Source organism: Microcaecilia unicolor, chromosome 4 (assembly GCF_901765095.1).
Source record: "Microcaecilia unicolor chromosome 4, aMicUni1.1, whole genome shotgun sequence".
Classification (NCBI taxonomy): Eukaryota; Metazoa; Chordata; class Amphibia; order Gymnophiona; family Siphonopidae; genus Microcaecilia; species Microcaecilia unicolor.
Genome location: NC_044034.1, coordinates 119,026,163 through 119,043,569, shown reverse-complemented (window position 1 = coordinate 119,043,569; position 17,407 = coordinate 119,026,163). Strand labels below are relative to the sequence as shown.

Here is a 17,407-nt window from a genome sequence, read left to right as displayed (position 1 = left end):
CAAGGCTTGTTGCACCTTGGGGCGGTGGTCCCTGTGTCTCCCGCCGAGCTTGGCTACGGTTGTTACTCCATTTACTTTGTGGTGCCGCGAAAAGGAGGGTGTTTTCGGCCCATACTCGACTTAAAGGAAGTCAAGCCACTAAGAGTGCGGCATTTTCGCATGGAAACCCTGCGCTCCGTCATTGTGGCGGTACAGCCAGGAGAGTTTCTCACGTCTCTGGACCTGAAAGAAACCTACTTGCACATTCCTATTTGGCCCCCGCACCAACGGTTTCTCCGGTTTGCGATGTTGGGAAAACATTTCCAGTTTCGGGCCTTACCTTTTGGCCTCGCCACAGCTCCCCGAACCTTTTCCAAGGTAATGTGGTAGTAGCTGCCTTTCTCAGGCGCGAGGGTATCCGGGTTCACCCGTACCTCGACGACTGGTTTATCAGAGCGGACTCTGCAGAAGAGAGTTGTCATGTAACAGCCAGAATGGTCTCAGTACTTCAATCTCTGGGCTGGGTCGTCAATATGGCCAAAAGTCACCTGACCCCCTCTCAATCTCTAGAATATTTGTGGGGTCCAGTTCGACACAGCTTCGGGGTTTGTTTTTCTACCCGAGCAAAGGCGGTGCAAGCTTCAGAACCTGGTCCGTCCGCTCCTGAGGATGCCTCGCCCGGGAGCTTGGGACATAGTCCAGCTGTTGGGGTCGATGACGGCCATCTTGGAAGTGGTGCCATGGGCGAGAGCGCACCTGAGACCTCTGCAGTGCTCCCTGCTTCATCGATGGTCTCCAATATCTCAGGATTACCAGCACAGACTCACGTGGTTCCCTGCGGCCCGGCTCAGTATGGAATGGTGGCTCTCAGACAGTATGCTGCGGCGAGGAATGCTGCTAGCGCTCCCCGATTGGTGCCTGGTGGTAACAGATGCGAGCCTGAAGGGCTAGGGAGCACATTGCCAGGGAAGGCATGCCCAGGGTCTCTGGACATCTGAGGATTCGGAGTGGTCCATCAATCGCTTGGAGTTGATAGCGATATTCCAGGTGCTTCTGGCCTTTCACACGACCCTGGAGGGACTGGCTGTCAGAGTTCTGTCGGACAATACGACAGCAGTGGCCTACATAAATCGACCCAGCGGAGTGGGAATTGGCAGACGAAGTGTTCCTTTAGATCTGTGCCAAATGGGGGATGCCCGTAGCGGATCTTATGGCGTCAAGCGCAAATGCCAAAGTCCCATACTTTTACAGCAGACGGAGAGATCCTCGCTCGGCGGGGTTGGATGCCTTGGCTCAACCCTGGCCTCAGGGCCTCCTGTATGTGTTCCCTCCTTGGCCCTTGATAGGGCGAGTACTCCTGCGGATTTGGCTACATCAAGGAGAGGTGGTTCTCATTGCCCCGGATTGGCCCAGGCGGCCGTGGTATGTGGACCTCCGGCAGATGCTGGTAGAGGATCCCCTTCCTTTGCGTCTGGTACCGAACCTGTTGTCACAGGGGCCGGTAACCATGGAGGACGCCTGCTGCTTTGGTCTTATGGCATGGCTATTGAGAGGGCTCAATTGAAAGACAAGGGCTATTCCAACAAGGTCATCTCCACTCTCCTTCAGGCCCGCAAGCATTCCACTTCCGTTGCCTATGCCCGGATTTGGCGCCAGTTTGAGGCTTGGTGTTCTGCTAAAGCGATTACACCCATGTGGGCTTCTGTCTCGCCGATAACTTGACTTTTTGCAGGATGGTTTACAAAAAGGCCTGGCCTATAATTCCCTGCGTGTTCAAGTGATAGCCTTAGCATGTTTTTGGGGGAAGGTGGATGGTCTCTCCCTGGCTGCTTATCCGAATATTGCACGGTTTCTTAGAGTGGTGCTTCGGCTCCGTCCTCCCGTGTGGGCTCCGTGTCCGGCCTAGAACCTGGGGTTAATTTTAAAGGCCCTTCAGTGTTCGCCCTTCGAGCCACTTAGGCGAGCTTCGGAGAAGGATGTGACCCTAAAGACAGTCTTTTGGTGGCCATTACATTGGCGAGACGGGTGTCTGAGCTCCAGGCGCTGTCCTGTCGAGACCCATTTCTGCAATTCTCAGAGTCCGGAGTTATGGTACGTACTGTGCCTTCCTTCCTGCCTAAGGTGGTTTCAGTGTTTCACCTAAACCAGCCTATTTTTCTGCCCTCCTTTTGTAGAGAGGAGTTTCCAGAATCTTTTTGGCAGTTGCACCTTCTAGATGTGCGAAGGGCTCTGTTGCAATATCTGCGCATGTCAAATGCTTTCAGGACCTCTGATCACCTTTTTCTTTTGTTGTCAGGTCCTCGCAGAGGGTGTCCATCGTCTACAGCTACTCTGGCTCGTTGGCTCAAAGAAGCTATTTTTTCAGCATATCTGCTCTCTGGCCGGCCTCCGCCTGAAGCCTTTGAGGCACATTCCACAAGAGCGATTTCCTCTTCTTGGGCTGAAACTGGACCACTCTCTCTTCAAGAGAGATGCAGTGCAGCGACATGGGTGTCTAAGCTTTCATTTGCCCGACATTACAGGCTGGATGTGGCTGACAGGAGGGATGCGCATTTTGGAGCACAAGTGCTGGCGCGTGGTGTGGCCTGTTCCCACCCTATCTAGGGATTGATTTGATATATCCCATTGGTAATGGATTCATCTGCTTGATGACAAGGAAGGGAAAATTAGGTTCTTACCTTGGTAATTTTCTTTCCTTTAGTCGTCTTAGATGAATCCATGAGCCCTCCCTGATTGATTGATTGTTTGATTGATTAATGCTGTTTTGGGTTCAGTTTTTCCTGTAGATATGTTCTCTCATTGGGAGCAGTTGGAAAACAGTCTTCAGGATTTAGGAGGATGTGTTCATTCCCTCCAGGAGGCGTGTGTGTTCCCCTCCAGTTCTATAAATAGGAGGATGAGTTCATTCCCTCCAGTGTGTTGGGAGGATGTGTGTTCCCCTCCACTTATACAATAAGGAGGATGAGTTTATTCCCTCCAGGAGGATGTGCATTCCCTCCTTTATGAGTTCATGCCCTTGTGATGGGCCATCGTTCGCTGTGAGGAAAGCTCTTGTGATTCCCATTGCGGTTTGCCATACTGCTTTGGAAGCTTCAAATACTGAAGAGGCAGTGGAGCTAGCTGGCCAAGAGGGCACTGTGAAAGTTTGAGTGCTCTCTATCTCCCCTGCTGGTTGATGGACATAACCCATACGTAATGGCTTCATCTGCTATGACTAAAGGAAAGAAAATTATCAAGGTAAGAACCTAATTTTCCCTTTCCCTCCTAGGAGCTAGACTTTTCATATTCAACGATGTTTTAGAGAGTGAATGCAGAAAAGAGGAGATCTGCAATGGCAGATGTTAAAGAAGCTCGACTACAAATAACACCTGAGACTCCTGGGCGAGCCACTGTTCTCAATCCATTTGAAAGTCCAAGTGATTACTGTAGTCTGCAAGACCCAATTTTTTCCAGCCCTACCATTTTTAAATCATCAAAGTCATCCTTGGTAAGATTTTATTATAATATTTCTTTTGTTGGGGTAGTGTTGTTAGTCTATTTTTTTTTTTCAGTGGTATCAAAATTATCAAGCATATTCTGCAAGTAGAAGATTTTAATACTGGTGTGTGACATCACTAACTGTATTGTTATTTGAATGTGCACTGCCTTCTGAGCTCTTCACCTGCTTCAAGTCCTCTGCTCCTTTGTACATTGGGAGAGCAGTCTCCAGCACTCAGAACATTGAGAAAGCGTCCTCTGTAAAGCAGATACTGGTGGGTGACATCACTAACTGTTATTTGAATGTGTGCTGCCTTCTGAGCTCTTCACCTGCTTCAAGTCCTCTGCTCCTTTGTACATTGGGAGAGCAGTTTCCAGCACTCAGAACAAGGAGAAAGAGGCCTTTGTAAAGCAGATACTATATATCTGACAGTGCTGCGGCATATATCTGGTTTACGGACAACTGACTGGTCCCAGTTAAGAAAGCAATGTATATATGAAGGCAATAGATGTGGAAATATCTTGAATGTATTTGAAGATTCCTTTAATATTTCAGTGTTCCAGTAAGTTGAGTCTGCATTTCATATAGAAAGAGGAAGGAGCCCCCATCATCCTAACGAAGGTAGCAAAGTGAAATCGTAGTGGGATAGGTCTCAGAAGTGGTGCAGAAAAAGATACAAGAACCCTAGCCGCTAATCAAATGTAGCACATCTCCCCAACCGAATTAGAAAGCAGGCCAGACAAAGAAACCACTATACTGTAAAGGGTGGAAAAAGTGCCAAATCAGAGGATAAGATCCTTACTCCTTATGGGACAGGTCTCTACCAAGGTCATAGAGGAAACGGAAGGGAAGACCTGAAAGTAGAAGGTCTGACACTTGCAGGATTGTCCAAGTTGCAGTTGGAGCCTACGACCTTGGACCCACAAGCAAAGTCCACAACTGACTGTCCTTGAATCACATAAACACTCTAATATATACTCATCTTCATACATTCACACACTAAACGGCACAATTACCAGTCGACTGGATACACCCTTGAGAAAAAGAAGCAGAGCATAACTGGGTACCATATCATAAACACCCACGAATTCATATACCCTCTTCCTTCATCATTCTCATACTTTTACAAGCACACTCCTTCTTTACTTCACAAACTTAGTCCAGATAAACCTCACTTCATAAAAAACATTACCCCTAACAGCACTCCACTTTCCCCCATGAGTTCATTCTTAGAACAACAGATCACATAGGATCCCCTGATAAAGTGCAAAACCGAAATCACTCGCTATTACACAAAGGAGCCAGAATGAACGTAATGAAAAACAACTAATAAAGGTTCCCACTTTCACCATTACGGAAGATCCATACTTTACAATTCAAATAGGTTACATCAATGCCAGATCAACAGTAAACAAAACAGAAATTATAAAAGATTGGATCACATCGGAAACCTTAGCTTTACTCTTCATCAGCAAAACCTGGATCCGTGACCGAAAAGATCCCATAATACTGGACTTTTTCCCTCTGGGATACAACATTACACACTGGACCAGAATAGATAAAAAAGGCGGAGGCATTGCCATAATCTATAGATCCCATCTCACTTGAGAAACCACTGCTGAATCAATCACACCTCAACTAGAAATTGCCTCAATCAGATTGCAACATAAAAGTGTAGCTGGCACTCTAAATTGCATCCTATTCCACAGACCGCCAGGCACTTGGAGCAAAGCATATATAACCCTAATGGATTTCATATCGGCCACTTGTACATCTAACTCAAACATACTAGTCATTGGGGACATAAACCTTCATTTAGAAGACCCAGACTCAACTGGTGTCCAAGATTGTAAGGAATTCTTCCAACTATGGGATTTCGAATGGCCACATCCGAATGCCACCCACAGAAAAGGCCACACACTTGACCTGCTAACCCATAAATTTGCATCAGACCAAATCATTAAAGTCATTGACCACAAATAGATGGAGATTCCATGGTCAGATCAGTTCAAATTAAATCTGACCCTACATTGGCTAAAGAATAGGCATCTCAAAGCTGATGAAAAAAAATCTTACCAAACCAGAGGTAAGTGGACCAACTGCATTCTGGCAAGCAATTTAACGACAACAACTGGTTATTCCATGTGATTCATCACTATCTTGCAGATTGGGAATCGAGAATGTATCACCATTCTAAATGAATTAGCTCCTTTACGAACAAAAACCATTCACAAATGGTTCAACGAAAATGTGAAACAATTAAAATCTAGAACAAGACAACTCGAATGAGCCGGAGAAAAAAACAAAAACGATCAAAATCTAAATGCTTGGAAAGAATCACATAGAAAATACAAATAAGAAATAAAAAAATCCAAACGGAACTACTATAATGGAACAACTAGGTTCTGTGACTACAAAGACATGAAAAAGTTATACAAGCTACTGGATAAATTACTAGACATAAAACCAGTGTTCTCACAAATCATGAATCCAGGACAATCTTGCTAACTATTCAAGGCAAAATTGTCGATCTATGCAAAAATATGTCACAGGACTACACCAACCTTAATACCTTTCTTAATGAGCTAGACCCATGCTCAGAAGAATACCAAGACGACCGAACTTGGACAAATTTTGCCCAGGTCACACAAGAAACAATAGCACTAGCAACCAATAAGATCTCTACAGCCTACTGTCAATTGGACACCTGCCCCAATTATCTAATGAACCCCCCCCTCGATTCATCACTGAACTTAACTCCCACCTCAACTTCTTGTTCCAGCATGGCATATTCCCCAAAGACAAAGGTAATATACTACTCAACACCATTACCAAAAGACACCAAAAAGAAAACTAACGATGTCACCAACTACTGACCTGTGGCATCCATCCCACTTACAACCAAACTGATAGCAAGCATTGTAGCTAAACAACTTACTGAATACATCTACAATTTCTCAATCCTTCATGAATCACAGTCGGGCTTCAGATCTCTCCACAGTATGGAAACCGTCCTGGTAACTCTCCTAGCCAAGTTCAAAAAGGAAATCGCATTAGGTAAAAACTTACTCCTCTTGCAATTTGATATGGTTGACCACTATATACTATTAAGAATACTCGACAGGATAGGCATAGGAGGGAATATACGCAAATGGATTAAGGGTTTCCTAACCACGAGATCTTATCAAGTAAAAGGAAACTCAAACATATCACCATTATGGAGTACCGATTGTGGAGTACCCCAGGGTTCACCTCTCACCCATATTATTTAATCTGATGATAATCCCCCTTGCTCATGCTCTATACAAGCATAATCTTAATCCTTTTCTGTATGCGGATGTCGTCACCATTTACATACCATTCAACTCTAATCCAACAGAAATCACTGTTGCAATAAAGACTAGTTTAAGCTTAATGGATGCTTTGCAGAAGGGGTGGGGGGACAAGTCACAAACCAACAAGTGATTTCCGAATCCTAGGGGATACCATTTTTGGTAAGGTTCAAGTTTGCGGTATAATGGGAAGGTAGATGTAACATCTTTATTAGGTAACGGCTTGTAAATTCCACTTATTGACAGATTGGTGGGAAGGGGGGGGAGGTAGGGGATTAAAGTTTGTTGCTTGGAATCCAATGGAGGTATAAATGCTGAAGGGGTACCAGAGGGGTTATAACAGCATCTTGTGCGTGGCTGCCCTATTGTCTGTTTCCTGCTGTGCAGTAGCCATTAATACAGCCAAGATTATGACTGACTAGGGGGAAAAAGGGGGGGGGGGGGAAACATATATATGGAAAATGTTGAACAATTTACAAGTGATGTTTGTAGTATTGTTTTATTGTTCAATAAAAATTGTTTAAATATAAGCTTAATGGATGCCTGGGCATCGGCACTCACTCAACAAGGAAAAAACTCACTGCCTTATTCTCTCTTCTCACCACAAAACAAACCTCCCTTCATCCATAAAAAACTCCAGAACATACTGTTCCAATATCGGAGAAACTGAAGATCCTTGGAATTACTATTGACACCAACCTAACACTGAAGAGCCAAGCCTCTGCCACCACGAAGAAAATGTTCCATGCAATGTGGAAACTCAAACGGATCAAACAATTCTTCCTAAGGGAAACTTTCCATAACATAATTAAAACAATGGTACTATCACATGTTGACTACTGTAACGCTGTATATGCGGGATGCAAAGAACAGATCTTAAGGAAACTCCAGACGCGCAGAGCACAGCAGCTAGACTCATTTTGGAAAGATGAGATTTGAAAGTGCTAAACCCCTACGCGAAATACTACACTGGCTACCAATCAAGGAACGAATAGCCTTCAAAATTTGCACTCTGGTCCACAAAATAACCCATGGTCTGGTCCCAACCTACATGACCAAACTTATCGACTTACCAACTAGAAACATTGAATCATCAAGAATGTTTCTAAATCTGCATTACCCAAACTGTAAAGGACTAAAATACAAATCAACATATGCATCCAGCTTTTCCTACATTTGCACCCAGCTCTAGAATGCTTTACCTAGAAACACTAGATCTGCGAACACCCATCTAAAATTTTGAAAAGACCTCAAGACTTACCTCTTCCGAATAGCCTACCCCACAGACCCGAATTAATTCATGAACAATGCATCACATCTTTCGATCTAAGAAATGAACAGTACCCCTTCTACATAATCCTATTACTTCAAACTGTACAAATTTTACCACTCCAGTTATAATTACGTGTACTTCTACCCTTATCCTACTCTGTATTGCTCACTAGAAGCTGTAGTCCCATCCCTGGAGACCTATCAGCCTCATTGGGATTACTTCTCTCTATATGCTACTATATATTCGTCCCAGAGTTGTATTCTCTTTTCCGGAACCTTATCAGCTTCCTTCACCTACTGTTACTCTATTTTCCACTCTGTATATATTCCCGGAGTTGGTACTCTCCTCTCCGGAACCTGTAAGCCACATTGAGCTTAATTCTATGCGGGGAAAATGTGGGATACAAATGTAATAAATTATTAAATAATAGATACCATTATGCTTAGGCTGCAGGCTGACCACAGAAATGTTACCAGTTGTCATAGACTCAGAAAGCATGTTCAGCTGCACTATGTATAGAACTGAATATAGTGTACATAACAGAATGATGATCACCTCCACTATACAGATAGCAAGCGATGTTCAGCTGTGCAATCCTTGTAGCTGAGTGGTTTATTTAAAGACAGCCTCTTTGCAGGCCTACATTATACAGCTTAGCTGTCTGGATAGATGCTGAATATCATTGATTAGCTGTATAGTTGGGGTAATGTCCGTGCTCCACCTTAACACTATTCAGATAATGCTGGGGCTTTCTGTCAGAATTTTCAGCTGCAGTATTTGTATAGTACTTCTGAAAATTCAAGTAGATCATTTATATGTTTAATGGCAGCCTGTTACATGTAAATGTTTTTGAATATCTTGTCCATTGTGTTGGAAGAAAATGAAAGAAACATATGGAAAAAGCCTTGTAACCTTACGGCTAGTGTTTGATCAGAATATCAGTATTTTAGCAAGAGTACATCAATGTAAACAGTTAACATGGTAGCATAGTAGATAATGGTAGATAAAGACTATACGGTCCATCCAGTCTGCTCGAAGAGAGAAACTCGTTAGATAAGGTATGAGATGATTCAACATATGTATACCTGAACTTGATTTGTTCATGCTATTTTCAGGGCAAAGAGTGTAGAAGTCTGCCTGGCACGGTTCTTATTCAAAAACTTTTGAAGTTGTTATCGAAGCCCTTAATAAGCTCCATTCTAGCCCATCCAAATCTATCCAGTCATGATCAAGGTACAGACATACAAATTCGTTCCTTACTGGCTTTGCTTCCAGTGTTGCCACCTAATCTCTGCTAAGATGCTTTGGATTGATTCCTTCTAAACAGGATTCCTATGTGTTTATTCCACGCACTTTTGAATTCCATTACGATTTTCATCTCCACTACCTGCCATGATAGGGCATTCAAGTATCTACCAGCCTCTCGGTGAAAAAATACTTCCTGACATCATTCCTGAGACTTCCTCCCTTCAACCTCAATATATGTCCTCTAGTTCTACCACCTCGTTTCTGGAAAAGTTTTGTTGGCGGATTAATACCTGTACTCTATTAATAAGCAAGTAAAAATTCCTCTCGTTTCAAAACATTGGACTTCTATACACCATTTACTTTATATATATATATATATATATATATATATATACAGTGGTGGAAATAAGTATTTGATCCCTTGCTGATTTTGTAAGTTTGCCCACTGACAAAGACATGAGCAGCCCATAATTGAAGGGTAGGTTATTGGTAACAGTGAGAGAGAGCACATCACAAATTAAATCCGGAAAATCACATTGTGGAAAGTATATGAATTTATTTGCATTCTGCAGAGGGAAATAAGTATTTGATCCCCCACCAACCAGTAAGAGATCTGGCCCCTACAGACCAGGTAGATGCTCCAAATCAACTCGTTACCTGCATGACAGACAGCTGTCGGCAATGGTCACCTGTATGAAAGACACCTGTCCACAGACTCAGTGAATCAGTCAGACTCTAACCTCTACAAAATGGCCAAGAGCAAGGAGCTGTCTAAGGATGTCAGGGACAAGATCATACACCTGCACAAGGCTGGAAATGGGCTACAAAACCATCAGTAAGACGCTGGGCGAGAAGGAACAACTGTTGGTGCCATAGTAAGAAAATGGAAGAAGTAACAAAATGACTGTCAATCGACAAAGATCTGGGGCTCCACGCAAAATCTCACCTCGTGGGTATCCTTGATCATGAGGAAGGTTAGAAATCAGCCTACAACTACAAGGGGGGAACTTGTCAATGATCTCAAGGCAGCTGGACCACTGTCACCACGAAAACCATTGGTAACACATTACGACATAACGGATTGCAATCCTGCAGTGCCCGCAAGGTCCCCCTGCTCCGGAAGGCACATGTGACGGCCCGCTGAAGTTTGCCAGTGAACACCTGGATGATGCCGAGAGTGATTGGGAGAAGGTGCTATGGTCAGATGAGACAAAAATTGAGCTCTTGGCATGAACTCAACTCGCCGTGTTGGAGGAAGAAAAATGCTGCCTATGACCCAAAGAACACCGTCCCCCACTGTCAAGCATGGAGGTGGAAATGTTATGTTTTGGGGGTGTTTCTCTGCTAAGGGCACAGGACTACTTCACCGCATCAATGGGAGAATGGATGGGGCCATGTACCGTACAATTCTGAGTGACAACCTCCTTCCCTCCGCCAGGGCCTTAAAAATGGGTCGTGGCTGGGTCTTCCAGCACGACAATGACCCAAAACATACAGCCAAGGCAACAAAGGAGTGGCTTAGGAAGAAGCACATTAGGGTCATGGAGTGGCCTAGCCAGTCACCAGACCTTAATCCCATTGAAAACTTATGGAGGGAGCTGAAGCTGCGAGTTGCCAAGCAACAGCCCAGAACTCTTAATGATTTAGAGATGATCTGCAAAGAGGAGTGGACCAAAATTCCTCCTGACATGTGTGCAAACCTCATCATCAACTACAGAAGACGTCTGACCGCTGTGCTTGCCAACAAGGGTTTTGCCACCAAGTATTAGGTCTTGTTTGCCAGAGGGATTAAATACTTATTTCCCTCTGCAGAATGCAAATAAATTCATATACTTTCCACAATGTGATTTTCCGGATTTAATTTGTGATGTGCTATCTCTCACTGTTACCAATAACCTACCCTTCAATTATGGGCTGCTCATGTCTTTGTCAGTGGGCAAACTTACAAAATCAGCAAGGGATCAAATACTTATTTCCACCACTGTATATATATATATATATATATATATATATATATCAAACATATAAATGACAAGTGACCGACTCACCTGCAAATGTGCAGTAGAGACTTCCCTCTCTGTCCCGCCCTGCGTCAAGACGTGATGATGTCAGAGGGCGGAACAGAGAGGGAAACGGAGTCGGAGTCACTGTCGGACGCTGCCGCTGGAGCCTGGAAACAAACATCGCGTGCACCAACCTCCCCCCTCTCCCGCCCCCCCTCCGTATCGGGCCCCCTGCACTGACCTGACAGCGCCTCTCACCTCCGTGTGGAAGCGCTGCAGGCAGCAGCAAAGCGATCTGCTGCTGCCTGCAGCGCTTTCACACGGAGGTGAGAGGCGCTTCAGGTCAGTGCAGGGGGCCTGGCACGGAGGGGGGCGGGAGCGGCGGAGAGGAGGGTAGCTGGAAATCTCGCCCGTTTTAACGGGCTTAACAGCTAGTATATATATATATGACTTAAATTGTACACCGGAGGAAAAGTCTTCAGATGCTCGGCTGTCACAAACATATCTTCACTTGAACGCCGGGTGAGTCAGGAAAAACCTCCGGGGTATTTTTATTTTTAATAATAGTATGAAGCTGAAAATGTAAAGGGGCATTTAAGTCAGGCTCACATATATTGGTTCGCTCAACAGAGTCTCTCCGTTTCACTTAGGATTCTTTAGGAGACAAGCCAGTGGCCAAGATCAATATAATGCCGTGATTGTTGCATAAATGCTGGCTTCTTTAAAGTCTGCCAGCTCCAGTTATTGGGATGTAGCCTACAGGAGAGCTTGGGCTTTTTTTGAGCAGCATGGTGGTGAGTTCTTCTTCTATTCCCTCCCCCCCCCCCCCCCCCCCCCAGGTTTGAGCCTCGGGATGGGTTGGGGTGGTGTGAGGTGTCACCAGTGGGGGGGGGGGGGGGGGGAAACGTTTTCAGCGGTAAAAGTGAGTTTTTTTTCTTGCTTTCTCTTGAGTTTCTACCTGCCAGTGTTCCCGCAGAAAGGGGGGAAAAAAAGGCATGAACGGGTTTTTTTGTTTTTTTTTCCCTCGGCTGCTTAGCTGTAGGCTCTCTCATGGCGGCGCCCGCGGAGAGAGTGAAAAGCTGCTCTTCTTGTGGCGTGCTTCGTCGGGCCGCTGCACGATGTGCAGGCCGGTCTCCCTGACAAGAGAAGGGAACTTAGAGCTAGTGGCTGCCGCATAGCTGAAGGCTGGCGCTGGGGTCTCTCGGCATGCGCCCTGTTTGTGCTGCGATGGAACTGGAAGCAGCAGCCATTTTGGATGTCGCCGTGCGGGAGACTCCTGCTCAGTTGGTAGAAGCAGCAGGGGGTGGGGGGCTCCAAAAGGGGGCCTCAGGCCAGGGCATCCCATTTTCGCCAGAATTTGTCCTGCTCCACCAGGCTTACCTGTTGAAGCAGAGGGGCTGCACCTATTGTGGTTTCTCAGGACTTGCCCAGGCCTGAGCCTGTGGGATCTGTTCCAGCGCCCAAGAGGGCCAGGACAGAGATCCTCGTGGAGCCTGCGGAGACGTAGTCACAGAGATACCCTCCTTCTAAGGGGGGCCTTGGTTTCCTCGGAGGGGCCCTCTCTCCCGGAGGTGTTGGAGGAGGGTGAGCTCCCTCCTGGGGAAAGTAATGATCCTCATGTGCTGCACCTGTTTCACAGGGAGGAAATTTGGTTCCCTGATTTCAGTAGCACTGGTGGCACTCTCCATAGAAGAGCTTGTGGGAGTTTCTGGAGGCAGTCCAGCTTGGGAGCCTTATGAAAGGTCTCAGGGGGCCCTCTAAGGCTTTTCCTATGCATCCGGATTTCCAGGATATTATGTCCACAGAATGAAGTAGGATGTAGGATTTAAGGTGGGCTGAGCCATGGCTTGTATTTGTCTTGTGGTCCCAGAGGAAAAGAACTTTGCGGTGCCTAGGGTGGATTTCCTAGTGACAGCAGTCACCAAGAAGACTACCTTGCTGGTGGAAGGCGGTATTGCTCTGCAGGATTGGACGCTGGAGCAGACGTTAAAACAAGCCTTTGAGGTAGCCTCTGTGGGGCTCCAAGCATCTGTGTGCAGCTGCTTTGTTGCCACGGCCTGTTTGCAGTGACACCAGCAGTCTTCCACTGGGAGCAGCTCTCGGGCTGCTCGCTTGGAGGCGGGGCTGTTTTGGTCTGGTCTGTTTGGCGGATGCTGTGTATGATATGCTTCGGGTTTTGGGCTTCCACCAAAGGGATGTCACTGGTGGTTGCTGCGAGGCAGCGGCTCTGACTGTGGGCTTGGGCGGCAGACGACACCTCTAATTCTTGTCTAGTTAAGTTACCCTTTCGGGTCAAGCTGCTGTTTGGGATGACCTCAGCAACATGGTTAAGGAGCTCGGAGAAACTAAGCGGCTTCCGGAGGGTAGGCCCCATCTTTGTTGGCCCGAGCCAGATTTCAGGACAGTAGAACGTACAGGCCTGGGTGACAGGCCTTCGGTCAGAAGGCACTGCTTTCAGCTCCGGCTGCCTTCCTTTCAAGGGGACAGGAAGTCCGTCAGATGGTCGGGTAAAGCAGCGCTGTTCCCCGATAGACTCGATACCAGGCCGGTCCACCCTTAAGTGCCTATCGGGGGATGCCTTCCAGCGTTCTTGGACGTGTGGACCACCATCACCACAGACCAGTGGGTGCCTGACATCCTTCAAGATGGCTACAGATTAGAGTTTTCCTGCCCAGTTGCACCTTAAGGACCCTGTGTTGGGGAGCTGTTCGGGCAGCGCAGATCATGAGCACAGTCAACGCCTTTTTGGCAATTTGGGCCATTGTCCCTGTTCCTCCTGCCGAGTGCAGTTAGGGACGATATTCTATCTACTTTGTGGCACCCTATCCTGGATCTCAAAGGGGTCAACCGCTGGCTGTGAGTCCCACACTTTTGGATGGAAACCTTGCGATCGGTGAGAGAGGGGGAATTTCTCGCTGCTCTAGATCTCAGAGGCACACCTGCACATCTCTGTTTGGGGACCTCATGAGCAGTTTCTGTGGTTTGCAGTTCTGGGCAGACACTTTCAGTTTTGGGCTGTGCCCTTCGGACTTGCTAGGGCCCCACAGACCTTTCCCAAGGTTATAGTTGTGGTGGCTGCCTTTCTGCGGAAGCAGGGGCTCCGTGTTCACCTGTACCTGGATGACTGGCCAATTTGGGCATCATCCTACCAGGACAGATTGGAGGTGATGGCGAAATTGTTTGCCTTCTGCAGTCCTTAAGGTGGGTGATAAATTTTGACAAGACCAGACTGGTCCCGTCGCAACAGCTGGAATACCTGGGAGTGTTTTGACACCTTGCGGGCCCAGGTGTACCTGACCGAGAATCGCCGCATGAAGTTGAGGCGTCAGTTGAATTTGATTCTTCTTCTTCCCAGGTCTCTGGCTTGGGACTTTGTGCAGGTCCTTGAGTTCATGACTGCGGCCATGGAGGTGGCGAGGGCACATATGAGGCTGCTTCAGCACTCGCTGCTCAGCCGCTGGTCTCAGATTTTCGGAGGACTACGGCATCTGGATTTCCTGGACACTGGCTGCCAGACGGAGCTTGGGGTGGTAGTTGTCACCAGTCCTTGCAGTTGTGGGTCCCTTTCCCGATTCTGGATTTGGAAGTGGTGACTACGGATGCCTGTTTGGCGGGCTGGAGAGCCCATTACAAAGGTCACCTGACTAGAGTCTTGGTGTCTGGTGGAGGCGCGTTTTTCTATCAGTGGCTTGGAGCTCTGGGCGGTGTGTAGGGCTCTGGAGGCCTTTGCTCAGCCCCTCCGGGGGACGCCGATTCAGGTCTTCTCATGCAGTGCGACAATGATGGCCCATATGAACAAACGGGGAGGGGGGGGGGGGACTCGCAGCAGTCAGTTGCCTGTGGAGTCCAGCTTGTTGATAGCCTGGGTGGCGAGGCATCTGCAGTGTCTCTCGGCTACTCACTTTGTAGGGTCACTCAACATAGAGGCGGACTTTCTCAGTTGACACACTCTGGCATTCCAGATTTTGGAGCAGCGCTGGGGAATGCCGACGTTGGATCTCATGGCGACAAAGGCCAATGCCAAGGTCTTGCGGTTTTTCAGCCGGCAGAGGGAAAGGAACTCACTCGGTCTCGACGCCCTACTTCAGCCATGGCTGAGAGAGGGGTTGCTGTATGCCTTCCCGCCTTGGCTGATGATTGGTCTTCCGTTGAGAAGAGTGTGAGGCCATCTGGGCTTGGGTTGCTCTTAGTGGCCCTGGACTGGCTATGGTATAAGGATCCGATTGGGCCTTCCTTGTCAAGGACCGGTGGTCATGGAGGATCCCTCCTGCTTTGGTCTTACGGCATAGTCCTTGAATTAGGGCTCACCTGAGGAAGAAGGGTTATTCAAAGTCCGTCATTGCTATTCTCCTTCAGGCCAGAAAGAGGTCTACTTCCTCGGCTTGCGTCCGCTTGTGACATACTTTTGAGAACTAATGATGTGAGATGGGGTTGGACCCCTTTGCTTCCTCTGGTCACATTCTGGCGTTCTTACAGGCGGGGGTGCAGAAGGGCCTGGCATTGTGGTCCTTGAAGGTTCAGGTAGCAGCCCTGGCGTGTTCCCTGGGTCGCTTACAAACTTTATATAAACGCACCCAGATGTTTGTTTTCTGAAAGGGATGATAACTGGGACCTTAACTTGGTTCTGCGGGCCCTCCCTTTGAGCCCCTTTGGAGGGCGACAGTGAAAGACCTTATGCTGAAGATTTTTTTTTTTGGTGGTCATTACTTTGGCACGTCAGGTCTCGGAGCTGTAGGCACTTTCTTTTAGGGATCCCTTTCTTCGTTTTTCGGAGGCTGGGGTCTCGCTTTGTACTGTTCCTTCCTTTTTTCCTAAGGTGGTTTCAGCCTTTCATGTCAATCAGTCTGTGGATCTCCCTTCCTTTCGGCAGGAGAAGGTTGGGGCCCAGTATGCCACTTTGAAGTTGCTGGATGTCAGGAGAGCACTCCTGCGCTACTTGAAGGTCACAACGACTTTCACCGGTCGTACAGGCTTTTTGTCCTGTTAGATAAACATAAGCAGGGTCTTACGACTATGTTCTAAGCGGAAGCCTTGTTGTCCTTGGGGGATATTTGCAGGGCAGGTACTTGGGCTTCTCTGCATACCTTCAGCAAGCATTATCGGGTGGATGTTGCGGCATTTGGGGCATTGGTCCTGCGGTTGGCAGGTTTGGCTTCCCACTTTCGTAGGAATAGCTTTTGAACATCCGACTTGTCCTGGAATAGTGGAAATGAACGTAATGGAAGGAGAAATTGGGGCTTACCTGATAATTTTCTTCTATTAGTTATTCACACTATTCCAGGAGCCCTTCCGTTTTCTTGACTGCTTTCCTGGGGTGGAAGTCTGCGCTGTTTTGGTGTTCTGCTTCTTGGGCCTGAGCCTTCTGGTGCTTTTCCTAGGGGAGTTACCTTTTTGGGCCATTGCGGACTATTTCTTGCTCCTGTTTCTTTGTTTTCTTTTGCTTTCGGTACGATACTGAGGAGCTGAGCGGATAACAGGGGACTATGTACTGGTGCTCAGTTCTGTATGCTCTATCTCCACCTGCTGTTTGATGGACATAACTACCCACGTCCTGGAATAGTGTGAATAACTAAAGGAAAGAAAATTATCAGGTAAGTCCTAATTTATCCCTTTAAAATGTTTTATGTTTAGGACATTAGGAAAACTGTGCTAATGTGAAAGAGTTTTCATCTGGATGCATAATTCATTAGCTTGCTTACTTTTCCTTTTTAAGAAAAACAAATTTCCAGGGTCTTTTATTAAAAATTTGCATATGTTTGCAGCAGGGCCTATAGGAATATATTGAGTCCTGTGGTAGATAACCTGTGCTAATCTTTAGAAAAGACCCCTTCCCCCTTGCGTGTTAAATCCATTTCCATGTTTCATAAGCATTCATGCTCTGTCTTCAGATCTGAAACTCTTGTACCCAATGAAACATTGCTTCTGTACATGTCAATATGAAATTTTATTTATTTAGACACCAGGAAAATTTCGATGGTCCATTGATGAGCTTGCTAAGATTAATCCTGTGGAAATTGATTCAGAAGATATTCATCGCCAGGCATTATATCTGAGCCATGCCAAGTAAGATGTCCTTTGATCACACATTATTGAA

At 46.7% G+C, this 17,407-nt stretch overlaps 1 protein-coding gene across 4 annotated transcripts in view; it reads left to right on the top strand.

Annotated features, from left to right (window-relative positions):
- BORA (BORA aurora kinase A activator) overlaps nucleotides 1–17,407 on the top strand; it is a 163,642-nt gene that overhangs the window by 5,600 nt on the left and 140,635 nt on the right. For 3 of the 4 annotated variants that reach the window (XM_030200569.1, XM_030200571.1, XM_030200568.1), the window contains exons 2-3: nucleotides 3,248–3,466; nucleotides 17,270–17,376. In XM_030200569.1, the coding sequence (XP_030056429.1) occupies nucleotides 3,311–3,466; nucleotides 17,270–17,376 (263 nt within the window). In that variant the 5' untranslated portion in view covers nucleotides 3,248–3,310. Of the gene's footprint in view, nucleotides 1–3,247; nucleotides 3,467–17,269; nucleotides 17,377–17,407 lie in introns of those variants that run through there. The other variant, XM_030200570.1, reaches the window with a different exon arrangement.